General features: G+C 46.7%; 1 protein-coding gene across 3 annotated transcripts in view; it reads left to right on the forward strand.

Moving 5' to 3' along the window:
• BAK1 (BCL2 antagonist/killer 1) overlaps nucleotides 1–25652 on the forward strand; it is a 115412-nt gene that overhangs the window by 51625 nt on the left and 38135 nt on the right. For all 3 annotated transcript variants that reach the window (XM_088455964.1, XM_088455965.1, XM_088455963.1), the window contains exon 2: nucleotides 23281–23389. In XM_088455964.1, coding sequence (XP_088312090.1) covers nucleotides 23332–23389 — 58 coding nt within the window. In that variant the 5' untranslated portion in view covers nucleotides 23281–23331. The remainder of the gene's footprint in view (nucleotides 1–23280; nucleotides 23390–25652) is intronic.

The following is a 25652-nucleotide window of genomic DNA, read 5'->3' on the forward strand; positions in this document are numbered from 1 at the left end:
ATCTTTTAGTCTTTCCTGGTACATTTTGTGGTGTAGGCCTTGCACCATTTGAGTTGCCCTTCTTTGTACAGTCTCTAATGTATTAATATCCTTCTGGAGATATGGCCTCCAGAATTGAACACAGTATTCGAGATGAGGACGTAGCAATGACCTATACAGTGGTATTATCACTTCTTTCTTTCTGCTACTGATTCCTCTCCCTATGCACCCAAGCATCTGACTTGTCTTCCTCATTGCTTTGTTACAATGTTTGCTTGCCTTTAAGTCACCTGAAATAGTGACTCCTAGACCCCTTTCCTCTTCAGTAGTTTCCAGTATAGTGCCATTAATACTATATTTAGCCTTTGGATTTTTGAGACCCAAGTGCATGATCTTGCATTTTTTGGCATTAAACTGTAGTTGCCACGTTCTTGACCATTCCTCTAGTCTACCTAGATCATCAATCATTTGTTTTACCCCTCCCGATGTGTCTACCCTGTTGCATACCTTTGTGTCATCTGCAAAAAGACATAGGGCCTGATTCAGACCCACTCGCGAGCGGCTGTCCGCTCGCAAGTGGGTCGATGTTATGCACTGAGCATGCGCACGACGGAGGGAGCTCCGTCGTGCGCATGCGCCAGACGCGACGAGCGAAGGAAAGTCCTTCGCTCGTTGTGTCCGATCAAAGGGGGCGTGCTGTCAATGTTGATTGACAGCACACCCCCTTTGGTGGGCGTGCCTCCCTGACGGGGGCGTTCCCACGGGAACGCCTCCCGTCAGAAGCCGGCCCACTGACATCACTAGTGATGTCAGTGGGAGTGATTTTGGCTCTGATAGAGCCAAAATCACTCCGGAGCTTGCGGTTGAAAACCTCAACCGCAGGCTCCGGCTCGCAATTTCGATGGTCGCGATGGTCTCGACCATCGCGGCCATCAAAAAGCACGCTCGTATAGCCTGTGGGTGGTGACCCACAGCTATACGAGCGTCCAGGAGGACGCTCCATGAAAATGGAGCCCGGCCCTCATTCAGAGCGTGCACTCTGCTCAGAGCGTACGGCTCTGAATGAGGGCCATAGTTTCCCTTCAATACCATTTGTAATGTCACAAATAAAGATATTAAAAAGCACTGGTCCAAGTACAGATCCCTGAGGGACTCCACTGGTAACATTTCCCTCTTGAGACTGCACTCCGTTTACTACAACTCTCTGTTTCCTATCCTGCAGCCATGATCTTATCCATTCAACTATCTTTGTATCCAATCCCATGCTTTCCAGTTTATTTAGCAGTCTGCGATGTGGAACTGTGATTGACAAGAAGTGCAGTTTGTCGGTGGTGACGGGGGGGTGGTCGAATGCAGGCGTGCCAGTGTGTTTCAATGCCGTTGCATGGGTGTGCATAAATTATCCACTGCAATACCATATGCAGCCTGAGGCCTCATAGCATGCGCTGAAGTTAGCAATTCCTGAGCGAGGTCTGACCTGACTTAACTGTGCATATGGGTCCGATATTACTCAATGTTACCGATTATTACGCTATATTGCCAAAGTATACGGATGTGAGTAAGGGGAAGTGGGCGTCCTTATGTTAGGCTGCGATGGCAATGGGAATGCAATTATTTGCATATGACCGCTGATATTAGGAACTGCGTTGTGTGCGTATTAGCAGAATAGCGATCCTTGCTGAATCAGGTCCATAGTCTGGACTGGCAGTCCCAGGGGGAGAAAACACATCCCCCTGGGCAGCCTGTTCATCACTGATTAGCAGAAAGCACTTCCAATGGGATGCCACTGTCAGGCTGTCGATAAGAGAATAAATATGGGGGTTTGAATAAAATGGTGTAGTCTCAGACGGTAGGAATGAGAGACTGGCACACATCAAATAGACCAGCTTCGGCCATATGTTTATGAAGGGCTAAAGAGCCTACCACAGTGTGAAGACCACCCCGATTTGTCCAACAGCATGGAAAGGATGGTGTTAAAGTCCATCCCCACCAAAGTCTTACCCTGTATAAAGTGGTGTAGTTTTTGAAAAAAATTGTGGAAGATTAGCTAAGGTGACCTCCTCATGTCCTTACCTTTCAACATGATGTACTGACCTTCCGTGTCACATGTGGACTCTGAGACCACAAAAGGAAGGGAACCATGGCTGAGAAGGGCTACCCCGTTATGCTTAGAAGTATGATTGGAGGATAACAAGGGTTGAGGTCCACCTTTAAGATGAGTTTCCTGCAAGAAAATATTAACACACAAATGTTCAATGGCCAAGAAGAGATGAGAGCACTTATCGTGAGTGTTCAAACCCTTGACATTAATAGAGATGCATTTACTCAACATATTCACTATTAGATTAAGAGCACTCAGTAGAGGAAAGAAAACACAGATTCTGCTGTGGGGAAAGGAAAGGACAGATAGGAACGTTAAGGAGGGATAGCGCATAGTGACAGAAACAGGGAGGAGGTAAGTGACTGAAGACACCCAAGGATGAGGCGACTAGTCACTAGGGTTGAGCTCCAAGGGGGAGAGAGCTTGCACTTGGGATTGAAAACTAAAACCAAATTCTGTGTTTCAAGTAAGCCTAAGGGGCCTATTCATCATCGACGGCCATATGGCCTCCGATGATGAAGGATTGATTTCACTGTGAGGGATAAGTATCCAACTCGCAGTGGGGGAAACGTGACACCAGATCATTTCATCATTATTCCGGTGAGGGGTCAACTGCTCCGAAAAGCAGTTGTCTCCTCGGTTAATATCGCAGCTACAGATGTATTTGCGTTACTTACCTGCTCCTTGTCATCTCGGCTACGCATACGTGACCTCGGGTCACACATGTGCACAGCTGCCGGGGAGGTAGTGAGTAGGCGGCGGAGGGACCCCTCTCCACATCCCCGGAACTCCTTCCCATAGTAAGGAGCGGGGCTACGAGAGCAAGCGCCGTCTGAAGAGTTTCCTGAATCCCAAGGGGGTCCTATCGGAACCCTGATGATGAATGGCCCGGTAACTTAAATATGCGGAAACTAGCGTTTCTGTATGGTTACCGGGCCATTTATCGTTTGATGAATAGGCCCCTACCCTAAGGGGCCTATTCATCATCACTTCGTGCGCATGCGCGAGCCCCGAATAACGACGGCCACTAAAGAGGGCGTGCTGTCGATGGTGAATGACAGCACGCCCCCTCTGGTGGGCGTGCCGGGGGCGTGGCTGCCCAGACGGAGGCATTCCCATGGGAACGCCTACCGTCTGGGGCCGGCCCACTGACATCACTAGTGATGTTAGTGGGAGTGCTTTTGGCTCTGTTAGAGCCAAAAGCACTCCAGGGCTTGCGGCAGCAAGACCCTACCACAAGGGTCTCATCGCAAGCCCGATGGTCGCGATGGTCTTGACCGTCGCGACCATCATTTTGGCCGCTCGCTATAGCTGTGGGTGGCCGCTCCAAAAAGGAGGAGGGACGACCCTGATTCAGAGCTCTGTCAGAGCGTCCGGCTCTGAATCATGGCCTCTTTGTGGGCCCTCTCCTCTCTCTGCCAGTGCTGCGGTGCTGTAGATTCTGGCTTAGTGCCAGAATCTACTGCACATGCGTGGGTCTCCGGGAAAATGGCTCCCATGTCGGTTTATCGGGGACAGCAGTACTGGGCATGTATGAGTCACCGGAAAAATGGGCGCCGCCATTTTCCCAGTCATTTTTGCTGCTCTCCAGCGCCGGCCCAGTTCTGCAGAGCACCAGTCTAAAGACTACGGACATGTAAGTATAAGACTATATGGGTGCAGGGGCCCCTGCATACCTCTCCGCAGATTCCGCAACAGCAGCTGATGCTATTTTTATGAGAATCTGTGCAAGCTCTGAAGAGAAGCACAGGGAATATGGTGCGGAGTCATGTTCCTGGAGATTGCCACATGCACAGTAGATTCTGGCACAGAAGCGTATTAAGAGAGGAGGGGGCTTGTGTACATTCCCCATCCGGGGCCTCCTCCTCTCTCCCCAGCGACCAACCAGTCTACTGTGTATGCACAGGTCACCAGGATTTCCTACTGAGCATGGGCTAAATGCCGGGAAAATGCCCACTGCCCCCATTTTCCAGGTATTTTGTGCAGCGCTAGAGCCTACACGAGACTTCGGAGGGGTAAGTATTAAAGAATATGGATGCAGGGTGTGCGATTTGGGCCCAGGGAACCCGGAAACCCGTGTGCAACGCACACCCTGCACCCATTATAAATACGCCCCTGCTCTGGCACAATGCCAGAGGCTACTGGGAGAATGAGCTGGTGAGAGAGGAGGGGGCCCGCATGGGTTGCCTCTATTAAAACACCCCTGCTTGTGATGTATGAAATTTGTGTTGGGGGGGATAACCCGCACGTTTCTTGTCATAAATATGCTCCTTTGTCATAAGTGATTGTTACCTTTTTATACAGGGTGCTCTTAATCTGTGCTCACATTTTATTTAATCTCTGTCAGCTTTCACGTTGAGGAGCTGTGGGCGGAGAAAATTAAAATATGTGTACAAGGAATAGACAACAATTTTGTTATCTTAAAAGTGGTTCAGAATGCTAAGCAAGAATATCTAGTGGATACATTTTTAATGATAGTTTATATACTTTGTTCGGTACTAACATACTGTATAAGAAGTAGGTTATTATTATGCTTATATAAGCAGTCAGGGAAACAATACAGTGGCTTCAAGGTCATAACAGCCAAACAGCCCCGAGCGCCAGGTCCGGAGCCACTCAGCCACGCTAAGGGGTATATTCACTAAAGTGTGGGTCTTTAGAAGTGGAAATGTTGCCCATAGCAACCAATTAGATTATAGCTATTATCTTCTAGAAGGTGCTAGATAAATGTTATGCATACTTGCCCACACCCCCGGAATGGGATTAGGTCAAAATCCGAACAGATGAGATGTTGGCGCTTAGAATGCTGGCACCGGGATCACAACACCTGTCAGAATCAGCGTCACGACCGCCGGCATCCTGACGGTAAGTAATTTGGTTAGGGGGGTTTAGGGTTGGGCACTAGGGGGAAGGTTATAGTTATGGCACTAAGGGGGTATAGTTAGGTTTAAGGCAGGGGTAGCCAACCTCGGTCCTCAAGAGCTACCAACAGTTCACGTTTTCCAGACAACCTAGCTGGTGCACAGGTGTATTCATTACTGACTAACACATGTGAAAAGATCCACAGGTGGAGCTAATGATTACACTTGTGATTCTGTGAGGAGACCTGAAAAACATGCACTGTTGGTAGCACTCCAGGACTAGGGTTGGCTACCACTGGTTTAAGGTATGGGGAGGTTAGGTTTAGGCACAGAAAAAAGGGAGGTTTAGCTGTAGGGAGACGGGGAGGGTTAGGATATTGACTAACAAGTGTTGGAATTCTAATCCTGTCGGGATGCCAGCATCGGGATCCCGAGCACTGGCATCCTGTACATAACCCTCGGAATGGATGGGAAGCTCCCAAAAATTGGGTGGTGCTCCCTGGCAAATTGATTGCGAAGTGCAAGGCTTAATGATGCAACCCGTCCGGCCCCGCCCACAACACCTCCCACCTGCTTCACCTTGGGCTTCTCCCGGGGAGGAAAACTCCAATGTCGGCAAGTACTGTATGGTCTGAATCTGTATACAAAGTGCTACGATGCAGCAGCAGCAGCAGCAGCAGTTTCTTCTCATGTCAAGTTCCATTGTGCTTCATCTGTGACTTTGTACGTGTTTAAAACTAAGGGGTCTATTTACTAAGCTTTGTTAGGAGATAAAGTGAAGAGGTAAGGTACCAGCCAATCAGCTCCTATCTACCAAGTCACAGGCTGTGTTTGAAAAATGACAGTTGGGAGCTGATTGGCTGGTACCTTATCACTTTTCACTTTATCTCCTAACAAAGCTTAGTAAATAAACCCCTAAATCCTGTACAGTTATAGTCACAAATTAATGTCTCTAGTACTGGTGTTTGCTGCATGTGCGATGCGAATAAGACGCAAAGTGGATCAGTCGCACTGGGTGTCTCACGCCATATGGTGTATTGAGGATACATCTGTACTTTACAAGTTACATTTTAATCATAGCAATGAGCATCATTATTTAATATAATACAGTATGTACTGTATAATCCAGTAAAACCATATCTCTCAGTAAACAAATGATGATTATGACTTCAAAAAAGGGAGACATTAAATAGCATTGTCACCAGAGCCAGGTTTACAATGGGGCGGGTGGAGCTGCAGCTCCATGCCCCCATTGAAAATAGTCCCACAGGCGACTGACAGCGTTGATAGGAAAACCTTTTTCCTGTCACCTCATAATGCAGCCGGCCAACACTTAAGTAATTTGGTCAGTTCAGTAGATGATGCCCTGGCGCTTTCCAAAACCAAACAGTAAATATATACAGGGATTGGCACAATGTAGAAAAAGTACTTGTCACCACATATTTTTTTCTACATTGTGCCAGTCCATGGAGTGCGCCTCTATCTGCTTTTACATACTTACATAATATATGTGTGTGTGCATATATATGTATAGTATACATTTATAAGCTTCACTTATGGTGGGTACACACTGGGCGATATTACTGAGCGACTGCACGATTACGACATCGTAATCGTGCAATCGCTCAGTAATCGTGCACAAATCGTGCACTTTTATGTCGGAAATGACCAGAGATGTGCACTCCCGCTGGTTGTTTCCGACATTGTTCATCGCCTGAACATGCAGCGCAATCTGACGATGTCGTCAGGTTGCTGCATGTTCGGGAATGGGGGAAGAGAGCCCGGCGCTGAACGATGTCGTTAATGATATTGTTCAGCGGCTGTGCTCAATGTCATGAACGACACTGAGCACAGCCTGCCGGTGACACACTACACGATATCGCTCAGGGAGCATATCGTGTAGTGTGTACGCACCTTAAGTGACTCTTTTTTTCATTCTCACTATAGGGTATAGATCTGATATCTTCTTGGAATAGCTATTAATAAGATTAGGTAATTTTTATATAGATAGATGTCACATTCATGACATCACTAATTGACCCACAAGCTCTTTAGTAGAGAGGGGGTTAATTAATAATGGGTATTTCCTTTTGTTTATAGACTTACACATTAAACTGTTGATATAAGCGGAGTGGGAGTGAAATTGAGATGATTAACGGGAGGCGCTAGCAGACTACACCCCCACAGAACTGGTCATATCCCACCTCATCACTAGTCGCACCCCCTGACAAGGCACACAAAAGGCTCTTTGTAAATTTCAGCTTCAGGCCCATGTGAACCTTAATTTACCACAGGATAGAGTCCAGCTCTGTCTGCAGCCAGGACTCCAGTCTCCCCTGTGCCTCTGGATCACTGAACTATGAGTTCAGGTTCTTCAGCTCTGATGTCCAGCCCCAGATATTCCACATGTGTACAATGTATTGACGAATTTATTGCATAGTGCATATACTGTAAATGTATACATACCCATTCAATTTTCATGGCCTATTTGACCAGATGCCTTGCATGGTATTTTATAGGTTTGTGGACTGGTGTGCACACCAGTTAAAGTAAAGGTACCTGTACACAGGGGCAGATTGGGAACTTAAAGTGGCCCTGGAAAAAAATGTGGAAGAGGCCCTATGTGCGCGCGCCATAATCACCCCCCCCCACCCGGGAAGAGTGGATGTGGCCTAATTAAAAGGGGTGTGGTTTTATGAGAAATGCCATGCCCACAAGCCACTCCCCCCATTATTTCATGCTAGGGGCATGCCCACGGCTCCAGGAGCTGATAGCATGCCCCCAATCCCTCTCATTAGTGAATAAGCACAGCGAGCATGTGAAGGAATATTTTCTTACCTTTATGATTTCTCTGCAGCGGGGAACCTATGAAGAAATTGATCCTTCTTGGTCAGGCAGTTTCATGAGTCGGTGATCACTATTCATGCAGGAGATCACAGGGTCCGGAAGCCGCCTGTTTGTGTAGCAATAAAGCCAATGTCATCATCATGCAACAGAGGTTTAACCAGATAATACATAGAAACAGAAGTTTTGGGCGAAGACAAAATGGGAGTTTCCTATATTGAACAATTTAATATTAATAAAATATATTTGCTAATTTGGTACCATTTGCATTAGAATATGGTTTCATTAGAATTGTTATCTTACTGAAGATGACTGTGCTCCAGTGTTTTCTTCTAATAGTACCAGCGTTCCTACCATCCTATATGTGTGTCTCCAGCATCATCGCCTTGGTGTGTCTCCAGCCTATCACCTCTCATGTGTTTCTTCAGGGCTATCCCCCTGCGCCTCTCCATTGCCACCCCCAATTCTCTCTGGCACCATCCGCCTGTGTCTCCCCAAAGTGCCATCCTCCTGCATCTCCCAGGTGCCATCATCCTGCGCCTCCCCAGCGCCATCATCCTGCATCTCCTCAGTGGCATCTTCCTGCCCTAGCATAGAATAGCCCTTCATCCTCACACTCAGGTCATCTCCCCTTACAGTAGCACAGAATACCCCCCTCCCCACAGATCATCATCTCCCGCACCCCTAGTGTAGCAGAGCCCCCTCCCCACAGACAGATCATCTCCACCTAGTATAGCAGACCCCTCCCCACAGAAATATCATCTCCCCTTAGAACAAACTGAGCCCACACCACCCCACAGACAGATCATCTCCCCTTAGAACAAAATGAGCCCACCCCACAGACAGATCATCTCAGTATAGTAGACCCCTCCTCCCCCACAGAAAGACCATCTCCCCCCAGTTCAGCAGATCTCCCCTCCCCCCCTCCGACAGAACATCTCCCCTCACTCCCTACCCCTTTAAACAGATCATCTCCGCTCCCCCTTAGACATATCATCTCCCCTCAGCCCCTCCCCCTTAGACAGATCTCCCCTCACCCCCTCAGACAGATCATCTCTCCTCACCCCCTTCCCCTTAGACACATCATCTCCCCTCCCCCTTAGACAGATAATCTCCCCTCACCCCCTTAGACACATCATCTCCCCTCCCCCTTAGACACATCATCTCCCTTCACCCCCTCCCCCTTACAGATCATTTCCCCTCATCCCCTCACCCCCTCCCCCTTAGACACATCATCTCCCCTCCCCCTTAGACAGATCATCTCTCCCCACTCCTTCTTAGACATATAATCTACTCTCCCCCTTAGACAGATGTTCTCCCCTTAACAGGGCCCCCACCCCAGACATCCCAAGTCTCTCCAGACAGACTTAGCCCCATTGCCCTACACTGCAGCTAGCCAGAATGTCTCCTCTGCGCTCTGCCATCTCCCCAGGCTGTGAAATTAAACTTGACAGGAGACAGACTTGAGAGGAGACAGACTGCCTGGGCGGTCTCCCATCCCCACCGACGCGGCAACTTACCTCCGCCGCTGTCACCTGCAGGCCGCTCCACTTCATTTCTTCTTCACTCCGCGGCGTGTGACGCTGACGGTATGCTGGGCGGGGCTTAAATAGGCCGCCGCTTGTCTCGCGAGAGAGGCTCAGGCAAGGCAGAGGTAGAGCTGACAGGCAGCCGGCCCGGGTGCCTGTGAAAAAATAGTATGTCTGTGTCAGGACCCAGCGGCCGCGGATGACGGGGATAAGGGGGCGGGGCCTCAATGGAAAAGCGGCCCCACAACCAATCGGCCCACCGGGATTTTCCCCACAGAAAATAACTGCCAATCCGCCCCTGCCTGTACATGTAGCTTACTGTTACACTAAGAACATGCCATCAATTATTTATTTAGACTTTTATGTTATGTAAAGCTCCTTTGAGCCAATCTATGTATTATATAAATAGTACTGAAAGCTAATTTTTAAGTCATGTAAGGATGTTGTCACACATCAGGGTCTGAGTCCCAGTTACCAGGTCTGGCTGTGTTAATCCTCGGGAGGGGTCCCCAATTTATTTATATGCACAAACTTATTCATAGGCTGCTTGTGTGTGGTATCAACATTACATGCCCTCTCAATCAGGTCCTCCATGTTTTCCAACAGATTATGTAATGTGCACCATTTTAAACTCATCTCTGTTGACCTTTTAGGGATAAAGCTTCTTTTAGCCCTACCATGTCTTGCCCTTCTTCCTTCTACAATGTTTCTGTTTTGGGGTTAATGCATAGTAAATCCATGTATATTTAAGCAGACATCTTTACTTATTTTTTACAATTTATTTTATTAATTGATCAATGTATAGAGGGTCTGATTCAGAGCCGCTCGCTCTGAATCAGGGCCGGGCTTTTTTTTTTTGGATCGGCTTATTGGCCGCTCGCATAGCTGTGGGTGACCACCCACAACTATAGTGAGCGGCCATGATGATGGTCGCGATGGTCTAGACCATCGCGCCCATCGGGCTTGCGATGAGACCCTTGTGGTAGGGTCTCATTCATCGCAAGCCCCAGAGAGATTTCAGCTCTAACAGAGCCGGAATCTCTCCACTGACATCACTTGTGATGTCAGTGGGGCCGCCCCCAAATGGCAGGCGTTCTCATGGGAACGCCTCCATTTGGGCAGCCACCCCCCCGGCCCGCTCACCAAAGGGGGCGAGCTGTCACTCAACATCGACAGCTTGCCCCCATTGGTGTGAGACCCGGAGTGACGGATTGCCCGTCGCTAGCCGGGACTCGCGCATGCGCATGACGGAGCTGGCTCCATCGTGTGCATGCGCTGTGGGCCACCATCGACCCAGTTGCGAGAGCTCAGCGCTTGTGACTGGGTCTGAATCAGGCCCAGATTTCAGTAAAAGAATCAATAGTGCATTTCCTGGGATGCAGCCGATGTCTGGGCAGGTGGCAGACAGTGCTTCTCCATGGACGTAGCTGAGAGCGGTGCAGGCGGCAGACAGTGAATCTCCTGGGACATAGCTGAGGTTGTGGCAGGTGGCAGACAGTGCATCTCCTGGGATGTAGCCAAAGTTGAAGCAGGCGGCAGACAGTGCATCACCAGGGATGTAGCCGAAGTTGTGGCAGGCGGCAGACAGTGCATGTCCAGGGACGTAGCCAAGGTCAGGGTAGGAGGCAGACAGTGTATCTCCAGGGACATGCTGGCAGCAGAAGTGCATCTCCAGGGATGTAGCCAAGGTCAAGGCAGGCAGCAGACAGTGCATCTCCTGGGATGTAGCTGAAGTTGAAGCATATGGTAGACAGTGCATCTTCTGGGACATAACCGAGGTCAAAGCAGGTGGCAGATAATGCATCACCAGGGACGTAGTCAAGGTTGGGGCAGGTGGCAGACAGTGCATCTCCAGGGACATAGCTGGGGTCGGGGCAGGCGGCAGACAGTGCATCTCCAAGGACGTAGCCGAGGTCGTGGCAGATGGCAGACAGTGCATCTCCAGGGCAGTAGCCGAGGTCGGGGTAGTTAGCAGACACATCAGAAACAAGGGGCCAAATGTAATAGGGTGAGAGTTTAGAAAAGTGAGAGTTTCTGACACTTTTTAAACTTTGCCAATGTAATAGAGTCCAAAAACAAAGTAACAGAGTGAACTTGTATGTTTTTTTCAGACTTAAAAAACTCAAGATTCAAAATCTCAGTCAGATGTTTTCCCATTTTGAAGATAATTTTCAACCAATGTGAGAGATTACTGCTAAACTCTCACATTTTCTAATCTCTCACCCTATTACATTTGGCCCAAGATGTTTTTAGGACTGCAGATTTTTATACTTTTTGTTAGTCCAGGTCTTCATCTGATGGCATTGTATCTGCTTCCATTGGCACATTGTGATATGTTTTAGCCCATTTAGGGGACACAAATTGCATGTTATCAAAAAGCTTTTGGTTTGTGTTAGTAATTGGTTCCTTGAACACTTCACTATGGGACAAAGAAATTTGCTGATTTTTATTTAGATCCATGGAGTCCTTGTGCAGTGTAACTGGGGATGCTGTTTTTCCAGTCTCTGTCACTGCCCAGTCTCGCACATTGCCATTTACCCCGAGCCAGAGGGACTGTTCCTTACACAGAAGCTTTGTTATAATGTCCTTTGTTACAGGATCAGTAAGCCCCGAATACGTTGGTTCTTGAGTAAGGATCATTGTGTTTACCACTAAAGCTGACTCACTAACTTTTAAAAGAGTACTTTCGTAGGGTGAGTAGATATAAAATAACTCCAAATGTGAACCATTCCCATCAGCACTCTATATATGGCTGGCAAGTTATAAGTTCTGGAGCATTATAGCCATTGGTCCCACCAAGTACTTTGGCATTGGTTTCTCCATATGCATTCAATAGGGCCAGACCAAAGTCTGTGATCTTAACATGACCCTCTGTGGTTAGCACAATGTTCTCCAATTTTAGGGCTCGGTGTATAATTCCTCTTGCATGCAAGAACTGCAATCCATAAACCAGTACAGCAGCTATAAATGTTATTGTGGTTAGGTCCACCAATGAGGTATTTTTCACAAAATTGAACCGATCCCCTCCGCCAGCCAGTTCCATTACACAGTATAGATAGCTCTCCATGTGGAAGGCTGCATAATCATGGATCATAAAAATGCTCTCATGTGACATTTCAAGTACCTGACACTCAACCAAACTGTTCTCATGTTCTATTATTGCTCTCTCCTTTAAGATTTTGATTAATGCTCTCTTTAAGATTTTAACTGCCACTCTTTCCCTACGAATAGCATCTGTTGCCAGCATCACTTTGCCATAACCTCCCTTTCCAAGTAGTGAGTGAAGAGTAAATTGTTCCACTGTTAAAGGGACAGTGTCTGTGCTTTGGAGGCTAGTGGGCATAGTGCAGCTCTCTTCTGCAGTTTGCTGAACCGGTGGGATGCTAGGATGGCCTCTGCTAATTGCTGTTATAAATAGATTTTTCTTATTCTTTACAAATCCAGCAAACCTGTCCCAGCATTTCTGTATAGCTGGTTTGCCTGATTTCTTTATGGTCATCTCTTTTTTTGAAAGGTTTGTCTTGCCTGCCCAATGACTGCAACTCTCACCTGGATCTTCAGCAAAGTCAAAGTTTCTCAAGTGTCTCACTTGCCAAAATCTGGGACATCTGCTGCATGCTCTTATGAACTGATCTCTTTTCTTTTTTAGAAATCCAGCAAACCTGTCCCAGCCCCTCTGTACACCTGCTACAAATGCGTTGTTTATTCTCACCTCTCTCTTGGCTGGTTTTGCCTGGCCTGCCTCCTTTCCTCTGCATCTCTCTGCTTTTTTGTTCTGTTTTCCTTAGAGAATAAAACAAACTTGCAGTATCACAAGATGTGACTTACGTAGTTTGGAGTGTCTGAAAATAGAGATTTAGGGGTTTCAGCATCTGTACAAGTACTGTACCCTGAAGCAGCTTCAGGGTACAGTTGAAATTAGTCTGAAAGGTTACATACTGTACATTATGGCAGTTGATGTACTGTATATGAAAGTTTCATCCTGTCCATACTGTAAACAGTATAAGATATAGAGCAGGAGCGCTTATTTCCCCATCTAGAATGTACTTGTGCCCATATTAAGAGATTAAAATGAATAATTTATAAGAAAGAATACATTTTGGAGAGTAGACTGCATTGCTGATACTATTTATTAGAATAGGGAAGCAATTAAACAAGCCTTTTCTCTCAATTTTAGACAGTGGTTTCCAGTCAGAAATACCACTGACTGATCTTTGTGATGCTTCCTGCTATGTATTACAGAAAACATTACCAGTGACCTACTAGGTTTCATATTCACTTTAACAAATTTGGGCCTATTGATCATAAACAGCCCTTTTGTGGCGATATGTGAGACTTTTATTTCAATAAGCGTAAGATATTTGCCAGACAGAGATGTGACCCCACAGACCAATAGGAAGCTGCGGAGAGATGATGGGTCTGCACAGTCACAGTTCCACTGGGTCCTTTAGTAGGGAGGTTTCAAATTCATGTGATCACTAAGTGCCATTTTTCTTTTTTTGTCACTTTAATAAGGGATATCTCCTTTTGTTTATAGACTTTCACATTACACTGTTGATATAAGCAGAATGGGGGGTACAATTAAGGTGATTGAAGGAAGGCGCTAGCCACATCCCATGATGTAGACCACACCCCCAAAGCACTAGTCATGTCCGTCCACATCACTAGTCACACCACCATGCGGTGCAACACAATACCCTTTGTAATTTCAGCTCCAGGCTAATCTGGCACTGATTGTCACAAGCTCAGGTCAGGGATGCTGTCTCCTGGGGTATGCATGCAGCAGCCAACAAGCAGCACACCAGTACAGAACTTTGGTATAAGTATACACAGCTAGTTTTATTTGAGAGCACAAAATAAACATAACATAAAAATAAATCCTAGCCTGTATGGCTCTAACTAACATACTATTCACTCTCTTAAGGTGGTGGGACCTAGGGCTTGATTCAGAATTGTATGTAATGTGTCACATCCTGTGTTTGCAATCCCGTACGCAGGAATTATGGCTCTGGCATCTCAGTTATGGGGGCCATTCTGTGTGACCATAGACTCAATCAAGGAGTCGATGTTTGTCTAATCTGCATCTGATGCAGCATATATATGTGTTCGAGGCTTGTGTAATAAATCACTAGTGGTGGGGTGTTGGTAGGTGAGTCGTACCTGTTTCCCTGCAGAAGTCGTCAATCCCGGCCTTTCAAATAGTCTTTGACCTGCTGCTGCTCATGGATTCTGTAGTGTTTAGACAGAGAGATGGGAACCCCCCAAAAACCCCTGACAAGTCACTACATGTGTGGACAGTGACAAAATGTTTTATTTTGCCTGAATGGTAGATCACTGTAATGTTAATTCAATATAAATACAGTTTAGCAATATGACTTTGTTAACAGTAAACTCAGTTTCACACACAGAATAGTTTAACCTTTCATAATAAGTTAGCAATTTTACAAAGAACAATACAATGATGATAAACGCTCTAATATCTCACAAATAATCTAACAATCTGGCATTACCATTAGGAAATAACAGGAAGTTCTGCAACAGATAGTTTTCCCTTAATGTAGTCTCCCTTAATAACACATATTGCACCAAAGTCTTAATGGCTACAGGCAGAAAGCAAAAGAGTTCTCTCCACACTTTGGACTGGGAATGTCAATGTATTACTATTATCCACAAGGTGGTGGCACTGAGATAATATCTTAAATGTATCCAGACTAATGGTCACGTTGCTTTCAATGACTTCCGGATGGTAGAATATATATATGTATAACTGTTCTGTCCTTCATAACTGTATGCAAAGGGAGTAACACCCTGTTCTCTTGATTGTCTGCTAAAAGAATGTATATATCACAGTTCTGTTCTTGGATTGAGTTAACAGAGGTAAAGTATTTCAATTAGGTTAACTGTGTACTATGCAGGCTGTTATTGTGACCAGTTCATTAAACAGCATGAATCCCAAGTCACATACAATGCACACCACTGGTTACTATAGACTGGTAGCTGGTTGCTTTGCCTTCTTAAGGTAAATATCCCTTGGTAGCAAAGGGAGGGAAAATAAATCTTGGATAAAGTTCAGTTTATAGTGCTGTAAGGGTTGTTACTCACTGTGCCTTACTGAGTCTTTCATAATAGATAATGGGAGCCACAGTACACTTTAGGATATCACTGTGCCTGCGATCACTGCACCTGCTCCTTCATTTGTCTCACTGGGAGTCTCTTACTTCATATTGCTGGCTACTTGCTGCCCACTGCGTCCTCTGACCTGGCAGTGTAGCTTCTTCACTTTCCTGGCTTGGCTTCTGGTCACAGCCCTGCAAACAATCCCAGGTGCTGCACTCCTCACAACCTACTTCTCAGTTCCCTCACACACCAGACATGTGCTTTTTCAGCCAGTTTCAGGGTCCTTCTCTCTCCTCCCCTTTTTGTTACAGTTTTTAGTCTGAGCTCACTAGTGAAGCACACTCTTCCAGATTTCCTGGGTCCTAGTGCACCTCCTCACTTCAGTTCCAGAACATTCTCCAGCTCAGGGCAACATACAAATGTCCACATATATGGGGGTCTTTACAGGGTATCACACACTCCCCCGCTAGAACTATGCGTGTCCTCACGCAACTTTGTATCTACTCAAAAGTCCTGAACAATCTAACTTTGTCATAGGGCAATTATACGTACAGGTTACAATAGTTCACATTCGGTATCTTACAGGCATTATACCTTTGGTGCTTCGTTCTGATCTTCTGACTTCTAGGTCAGGTACATGACTCTCTAACTGATCAAGGGCAGGAAGGGGGTCAGCTTCGCCTTCCATAGACCTTACTGTTAAAGGTTCTGGGGCTGTACCCCCTACTGTATTCAATGGAACCGGGCCGCACATGAATGTGAGCAACTCTATGGGGTCATTAAGAGGGACGTCCCCAGAAGATCCCCATTTCTCTGCCATAGGGGAGTCCTCCTGCTGTATCAAGGAAGCTTCAGCAGTGCATAACTTTAACTGGTCACGTGGTACGGTGCTGAGTTGGCCATCTTTCTTCCTCTGGATTAGGTAGGCGTACCGGCCATCAATGGGGACACCAACAATGGTATAAGGGACATCCTCCCACATGGCATCCAACTTGCTTGATCTGTGGTTATTCTTCTTCCAGACTTTGTCTCCCATTTGTAAGGGCAGCGCTCTGGCATCTGAATTGTAATTCCTCTCCTGACGTTGATGCACAGTCTCCATCCTCTTCTCAACGATCTCTCGGGCAGTCACTATCCGGTGCTGATGTTCACGAACCCAATTAGTCTGTGTGGTAACAGGATCCATTAGCTCGGGAGCCAACTCCAGATCCTTGGGCAGCTTGCCATGCCGTCCGAACATGAGGTAGAAGGGCGTGAATCCTGTGGAACAGTGTTCTGTGTTATTATACAGATACACAAGGTCAGGCAGGAGGGTAGGCCACTGAGAGCGCTTCTCGGCTGAAAGACTTCTTAGCATTCCAATCATAGTCTGGTTTGCTCTCTCACACAAGCCATTGCATTGAGGATGATAGGCGGTCGTCCTCATCTTCTTGCATCCATACAAAGAGCAAAGTTCATGAAACAGCTGTGACTCGATTGCGGGTCCTTGATCTGTCAAGATCCGATCAGGGTACCCATAGGGGCGGACAAAGTTCCTTAGAAAGACCTCCGCTGTAGTCCTGGCTGTCAGATCACGTACTGGGACAACTACTAGGAATTTGCTGTAGTGGTCAGTGATGGTCAGTGCGTATTAGAATCCACTTGGGCTGGGCTCAAGTTTGACATGATCCAAGGCAACAATCTCCAATGGACAATGACTCTTTATTGGATGTAGTGGGTCTCTTTGGCTGGTTTCAGGATTCCTTTTAAGGCTGCAGGCTATACAGTCTCGACACCATTCCTCAATGTCAGTCCTCATCCCTATCCAGAAGAATCTTTTCTGTAATACGGCTTCCGTCTTTTGGGTTCCGAAGTGTCCAGATTTGTTGTGATAAGCAGTAAGAAGGAAGCTGGCCTGTTGTCTCGGTACAACTATTTGGGTTACATTTTGGTGAGTTGCTGGATCAAGGCTTATTCGGACCATGAGTCCCTGTTTGAGTTTAATACGGTCTCTGTGTCTTAACAGTTTGACAAACTCTGGATTGGCATCCACCCTCTGCAGCTTAGTCAGCCGGCGTTCATGTTGGATGAAATCCATCAACTCCTGCAGCACCGGGCTCTCCCTCTGCACTTGTTCCCAATCAGATTCAGATGTGTCAGGCTGAGGACTATTAGATTTTGGGTTGGCAGTGGCAGACACAGGGTCAGAGGTGACGACACTTTGTTTGCTCCTCGGCGTCTTGAATAAGGGAGTCTCAATATCTTCGGCCCAATCTCTATCTTCTTCCGAGACATCCACAGTGGGTAGGCGGGATAAGGCATCGGCATTTCCATTCAACTTCCCACTTCTGTAGGTAACAGTATAATTGAAATTGGCCAGGCGAGACATCCACCACTGTTCAAGTGCTCCCAGGCGAGCGGTAGAGAGATGTGCCAGGGGATTGTTGTCAGTGACAATTACAAATGGTGTGACAGCCAGATAATTCTTAAATTTCTCTGTGATGGCCCAGACGAGAGCAAGGAGTTCAAGTTTAAAGGTGCTGTAATTCTCATTATTTCTCTCGGTCTTTCGCAGGCCCCGGCTGGCATAAGCTATCACTCTCTCGTGTCCATCTTGTACTTGTGACAATACAGCTCCCAGACCATGGTGACTGGCATCTGTGTAGACTTGGAAAGGCTTCTCATAATCTGGGTAAGCCAGAAGGGGAGCCTCTATCAGCGATGACTTCAGTTGCTTGAAGGAGATTTGTTGTTCCTCAGCCCATGCAACCAAGGAAGTGCTCCGTCTCTCTTGACCTGACTTGCCTCGCAGGAGCTCATGCAGTGGTGCAGCCACTCTTGCAAAGTTCTCAATGAATCGTCTGTAGTAGCCAACGAAACCTAGGAAGCTTCGGACCCCTTTTACTGTTCTAGGTACGGGCCAGTCTCGCACTACCTGAATTTTTTCTGGATCCGGCTTTACCCCCTCAGCACTGACGATGTGTCCTAGGTACTGTACCCTGGGCTTTAACAGATGACATTTTGATGGTTTTAACTTCAAGCCGCACTTGGTCAGTTGTACAAATACCTCATCTAGGTGTTTCAAGTGCTCTTCATAGCTTCTGGAATAAATGATGACATCGTCCAAGTACAGGAGAACCATTTCAAAGTTGTGTTGGCCAAGGCAGTGCTCCATGACCCTTTGGAAGGTGGCTGGTGCATTGCAGAGTCCAAACGGCATCCGGTCAAATTCAAAGAGTCCCATCGGGGTAGTGAAGGCCGTCTTCTCCTGATCCTCCAGGGCCATCGGGATTTGCCAGTACCCGCTTGTTAGATCCAGAGTGGAAAAGTAGGTAGCTGTCTTCAGTGCCGTTAACGACTCCTCAATCCTAGGTAGCGGGTAGGCATCTTTATGTGTCACTGCATTCAGCTTCCTGTAATCAACGCAAAACCGGAGGCTGTCGTCCTTTTTCCTGACAATCACCAGCGGTGCCGCCCATGGGCTGTGGCTCTCACGAATTACACCAGCTTCCTTCATCTCACTGATCATATTCCTCACAGGTTGGTACATGGCCGGTGGTAGAGGTCTGTGTCTTTCCTTAATTGGGGGGTTACTCCCAGTGGGGATGTGGTGATGGACACCTTCAGCTTTCCCGAAGTCGGATGGATGTTGACTGAATGCCTCAGCATTCTTCCACACTACCTGGAGCGCTCCTTGGTGTTTCTCCTCAGGGGTGTCTGAGTCACCAATCTCTATCTCATTCCACCACAGAGCCTCGCCGTTCGTAACCGTCAGCTGTCCAGTTACTGTTCTTTGTTGAGCTGCCGGCACACTTTCTCCGAACACATCTTGGAAGTCAATTTGAATAATCTTCGCCACCGGGCAATGTCTGAAAAGTCTGATTGGGTAGTTATGTGGATTCAATACGCGGACTGGTACCTTCCCCTGCTCCACTCTCGCCAGGGTTCTAGCCACCGCGAATGGATGTCGTCCATCAGAGTCACAAGATTCAATTATAGCCTCGTAGTCCCGCCCACCGGGTCCAATTCTGGCTTTGCACCAAACTACGTGTTCCGAATTGGGTTGCAAGAGTATAGGCTGGCGATCAGCAATCCTGGCTTTACCCACTTCTCCCCTTGCATTTGTAAATTTCTTTTGCCCCTCAAGCAGCGCACCATTTGCTGTAGAGTTCTTCGTTCCTTAGGGGCTGCTATCCGCATTTCCATCCTAAGAGCCTCTACCAATTCGTCAGGACAATTCTTTAAGACATTCATGCCGAGGATCACCGGAGGTAGATGATCATTCTGCACTGTGGTAACCAGGCACCCTTGTCTTGTGAGATCTGCTTTGCCAATCTTCAAATCAGCCTCCCAATAGCCGCTATACGTAATCTGCTGCCCATTACTGGCCAATAGTTGTAACAGGTCGTTGGTGGGGTCATGATCTCTTGTTTATCCCAGTGTTTTAAAAACTCGGTCAGCTGTATTGTGGTCACCTATGAGCCGGTATCCAAGAGAGCCGACAACTCAACACCGTTGACCCGGATCCTCAGATGGGGGCACTCGCCAACATATCGAGGCCACCACTCCTGCGACAATGGACCTATTGACGTAGCTCTTCCCGAGGGTCGGTCCCTCGCCTCGGGATTTCGTCGTTTAAACCTCCATTTGAACAATTTCGTTCCACATGCCCACCTTGTTTGCAGCGCCGACATATAGGCCTTCCTTGAGAGTCGAACTGGTCTGTCGGACGTCGACCTGACTCCCGTGGGATGTCCCAGCGTGGCCGGTTCCTCCTACTATGATCCTGATGCCATTCCTTGCATTTGGTCTCCGTCTGTTCCTGTCGAAGTTCCCTTAACTCCCGTCCCATCTTGGATAGGTTCTGTGCCAATTCTGTTATTTTGTTATTAATGGCCCCGATTGGATCATGAGCAGACTGTCCCTGTGTCTGCTGTGTGACTGTTCCCTTAGGTACCAGAGGTTCCAGGCTCATGTGCTGATTGACACCTCCAAAGTTTCTATTTTCTAACTGCTCCGCAGATGTACTGTACTCCGTGTCAATGATTTGATTAAGTCCAAGAATCTTTAGCATTGTTTCTTTGAACTCAGAGAATGAACACCTTGGGTGATCATATTTCCACATCCTTAGTTGCGTGCGTATTGCCTCTCCTCGTGCCCCCTCGATAAACAAGTTAATAAGGGTTTCATCTTCGTTGTACTTCTTGCGGATCTAGGGTTTGGATTGCCTGCAGCGCCTCTTGCAAACCTAGAGCAAACTCCCTCAGTGACTCATGGGGTTGCTGTTTCCTGGCATAAAGACGGCCTTTCAGTTCTGAAATAGTCCGCGAATCAAAGATGTCTACTAATCTCTTGAAAATGTTTTCGACCGTCTTCCGCTGGTCATCCTTCCACGCCTTAACTTCTCGTAATGCCGGACCTTTTAGCTGTCCAATCAGAATTTCTACCTTCTGCGCGTCATTAAGTGGGTATAGTCGAAACATCGACTGCAGCTTGTCTTTGAATTCTCTAAAGGTACTCGTGCCCGGTGTGTGTGTATCTCAAGAATATGTTGGTAGCCATGGGGCCCCGAAATAGTATGGCATCGTGATTGGGGAAGCGTTCGCTATGGGCGAAATTCCTTGGTTGGGATCTCCTCCTTCATTTGGAGCTGCTACAGAAGGCTGGGGTTCTGACATCCTGCAAAATCTGCTTCGATCCTGTTCGTGACGCCAAGTTGTAATAAGTCACTAGTGGTGGGGTGTTGGTAGGTGAGTCGTACCTGTTTCCCTGCAGAAGTCGTCAATCCCGGCCTTTCAAATAGTCTTTGACCTGCTGCTGCTCTTGGATTCTGTAGTGGTTAGGCAGAGAGAAGGGAACCCCCCAAAAACCCCTGACAAGTCACTACATGTGTGGACAGTGACAAAATGTTTTATTTTGCCTGAATGGTAGATCACTGTAATGTTAATTCAATATACACAGTTTAGCAATATGACTTTGTTAACAGTAAACTCAGTTTCACGCACAGTATAGTTTAACCTTTCATAATAAGTTATAGCAATATTACAAAGAACAATACAATGACGATAAACGCTCTAATATCTCACAAATAATCTAACAATCTGGCATTACCATTAGGAAATAACAGGAAGTTCTGCAACAGATAGTTTTCCCTTAATGTAGTCTCGCTCAAATAACACCTATTGCACCAAAGTCTTAATGGCTACAGGCAGAAAGCAAAAGAGTTCTCTCCACACTTTGGACTGGGAATGTCAATGTATTACTATTATCCACAAGGTGGTGGCACTGAGATAATATCTTAAATGTATCCAGACTAATGGTCACGTTGCTTTCAATGACTTCCGGATGGTAGAATATATATATGTATAACTGTTCTGTCCTTCATAACTGTATGCAAAGGGAGTAACACCCTGTTCTCTTGATTGTCTGCTAACAGAATGTATATATCACAGTTCTGTTCTTGGATTGAGTTAACAGAGGTAAAGTATTTCAATTAGGTTAACTGTGTACTATGCAGGCTGTTATTGTGACTAGTTCATTAAACAGCATGAATCCCAAATCACATACAATGCACACCACTGGTTACTATAGACTGGTAGCTGGTTGCTTTGCCTTCTTAAGGTAAATATCCCTTGGTAGCAAAGGGAGGGAAAATAAATCTTGGATAAAGTTCAGTTTATAGTGCTGTAAGGGTTGTTACTCACTGTGCCTTACTGAGTCTTTCATAATAGATAATGGGAGCCACAGTACACTTTAGGATATCACTGTGCCTGCGATCACTGCACCTGCTCCTTCTTCATTTGTCTCACTGGGAGTCTCTTACTTCATATTGCTGGCTACTTGCTGCCCACTGCGTCCTCTGACCTGGCAGTGCAGCTTCTTCACTTTCCTGGCTTGGCTTCTGGTCACAGCCCTGCAAACAATCCCAGGTGCTGCACTCCTCACAGCCTACTTCTCAGTTCCCTCACACACCAGACATGTGCTTTCTCAGCCAGTTTCAGGGTCCTTCTCTCTCCTCCCCTTTTTGTTACAGTTTTTAGTCTGAGCTCACTAGTGAAGCACACTCTTCCAGATTTCCTGGGTCCTAGTGCACCTCCTCACTTCAGTTCCAGAACATTCTCCAGCTCAGGGCAACATACAAATGTCCACATATATGGGGGTCTTTACAGGGTATCACAATATGAGCATTAATAAGACTGGGTACAGACAAAGAGGTAGCTTGCATTCTATAGGACAATGGAGGTTATATGCCATATATTGGTCCATCCAGATATTGGTCCAGCCAATGGACAGAAGTGCTCCACTCACACAGCAATGGTGCTTATTTGAGTATAGAAAGAACGCATGTAAATTTTCTGTGAACTGTGTATAGGGGCTGTAATAAGGTAGAATAGCATAGGTAGGTTATGTGGGTGGTTCAGGAATTTGATAAATTTGCCTGCAGAGCTGAGGATGAGAGATGCAGATATTGCGCTGAGCAGATGTAAATGCATCAGACGAGCCAGTACAGAGCGTCATGTACACTACTATGGTACATCTGCTTAGCAGCAAAGTGTTCCTGGCAACCATGCAAATTAAGTTTTATGTCACAGTTATAAGGTAATAGAAAGTAATTCTATACATTTATACACTTAAAAATACAGTATGTTGCTGGAAATGCATGCACACAAGATCCATCTGTAAATAGACTTGCATTCAACTCTGCAAGGGCCTCTAAATGCTAAAGTATATGTTTTATTTTAGAAGCCCCATTTATCTTTTGTCCTATAAATTCTGATGTGCAATTCTTATTTCGTATGTCAATAGTACTAACTGTAGGCTCCTAAACCCAGTTTTTATCTTGATGTCTAAAATAAGTTATGCATTTCAGGATCCAAGGACTACATTGAACCTACCGTTCCTGGCGCTCCATCAATCAGACATGGCGACTGGGGGCAGACGAGAGTCAAAAGATAATGGAGATGTTCCGGTGGTAGACGGTAAGTGACCTGTAATTCAATAAATAATATAAGCTAGAGCACTGATTGATCAAGGCACTGATTGACAAAGTGGTAAAAGCAACACTTAAAGGACTCCCTGTTAAACAAAACATGATATACAAAAATGTAAACAGAAATCAGATTTTTTTTTTTTTACCTAGTCTGAGGTGCACAGGCTTATTCCATCTTCTACACAAAGAGTTAGGGTCTTGCATGCGTATTTTCATTTGTACAAATCTCAATAGTCTGTATGTTGAACTGTAAATAAAGTAGTATTTCTATATCTTGAAGACAAATGTGTTTTTTGTATACTTACATAGAACTCTGTGATGCCTTGGGATATTGCTTCTATGGTGGAACACACCGAAATAGGTATAGCTGCGATTCTCTTATAGATGGTAGCCATGGAATACCCTGAGGTGTGTAACATATTAGGCACAAATAGTGAAGGTACAGTCTAATTGGTAACGAGATACGTGTAGTTGCTGGCATTGGGATGATAGCGCGTAGCGTGCAATGTGAGTCACGGATGTTTTGGCACTGTGGGAACAGGTTGTAGCGTGCAGTCAGAGGCACAGATGTGTATTAGCACTGTAAAACAGTGAGGAGTGTGCAGTGAGAGGCACAGATGTGTTGGCACTGTGGGAACAACGCGTAATATAAGGAGATACCGTCACAAGCCACCGAACTGCGTCTTCAGGACAAGATAATCGCCAGACGAATGTGCATTGAAACTCCTCCTACCTCCTGTCCATCATGCTGGGATTGATCCTGATTGGTTCCTGCCTCTATTTCCTCCCTGTGTGAACTCTGCTCCAATGCCAGTGATAGCGTTCCACGTGTTTCTGGTTCTGGTTTCCGGTATTGTCTTCTGTATCCAGTTGAGTTCCCATGTATCCAGCCAGCTTTATTGCTCTTGCCATTTGTGTCATCCAGGCGGCACGGTCTGCATTTATACTACCAGCTGCTAGTGTCATCTTGGCAGCATATCCTGCCCTCTGCCGTTTGTGTCATCCAGGTGGCACAGACCGCACTCCGTGTCCAGAGTGCGCAATCCAGCGTCCTGCGGCTTGTGTCAACCCGGCGGCACAGGTCACACATCTGTGTACTGCCACTTGTGTCATCCCGGCGGCACTAAGTGCACCTCAGCGTCCTGTGTACACAGTGCAGTGTACTGCCGCTAGTGTCACCCTGGCGGCACAAATCGCACCTCAGCATCCTGTGTATGTAATCCTGTGTTCTGCCGCTAGTGTCATCCCGGCGGCATGCAGTTTTGTGTACAATCACTGGTGTCATCCCGGCAGCATACAGTGCATCTCAGCATCACCTTGTCAAGTTTTCCAGACCACTAAATTCTGAGACAGTTATTCGGCCCAAAGGCTGCATCAAGTCAATGTTCTCACAGCCCTCAAGGCTGCTACTGGCCCGAAGGCCACATCACATCTTACTGGCCCATAGGCCACAGCCAGCCAAAGCACTTCCATCCCTCAAGGCTGCTACCGGCCCAAGGCCGCATCTCACTCTACTGGCTCACCCTAAAGCTATTTAGCTGTTTAAGCTGCTACTCGGCCGCATCTAGCCAAGATATACCAACCCTCAAGACTGTTGCGGGACTATACCCCTTGACTAAACCTCAAGTTCCTAACGTTATCACTGGCCAAATAAATTGAGGTTTTAGTCATGGCACCTGGACAGAATCCTGTGCACATTCTGGCAGCGCAGATTCAGGTGCTCACTCAAAAAGTGCAGGAACTTTCCATCAAGGTTGAGGAAACTCGGACTGCGCCCTCCCGTTCCTCTACCCTTGAGCCCAAGCTGAATATGCCTGACCATTTTATGGGGAGTCGTAAGGACTTTGTGAATTTTAGGGAAAGTTGTAAACTTTACTTCAGGCTCAGGCCTCTGTCTTCATGTTCGCATCGAGTCGGGATTGTGATTTCCCTGTTGCATTGAGACTCTCAGACGTGGGATTTCGGCCTTCCCTCCACTTCAACTGCCCTTCAGACTGTGGATTCCTGTTTCTCAGTTCTTGGGTTACTTTATGATGACCCGGACATGGCAGAGGCTAGCCTTTGGACTCTTAAACAGGAGAACAGGGCAGCGGAGGATTACTGTATGGCGTTCCGGAAGTGGGCTGTAGACTCTGGATGGAACAATCCTGCGCTTCGGAGTCAATTCCGATGGGGACTATTGGATCAGATCAAGGACAACCTGGTCCAACATCCCTCCGCAGACACGCTGGATGACCTTATGAGACTAACTA

This window comes from Taudactylus pleione, unplaced genomic scaffold, assembly GCF_031769625.1.
Source record: "Taudactylus pleione unplaced genomic scaffold, aTauple2 ptg000682l, whole genome shotgun sequence".
Classification (NCBI taxonomy): domain Eukaryota; kingdom Metazoa; phylum Chordata; class Amphibia; order Anura; family Myobatrachidae; genus Taudactylus; species Taudactylus pleione.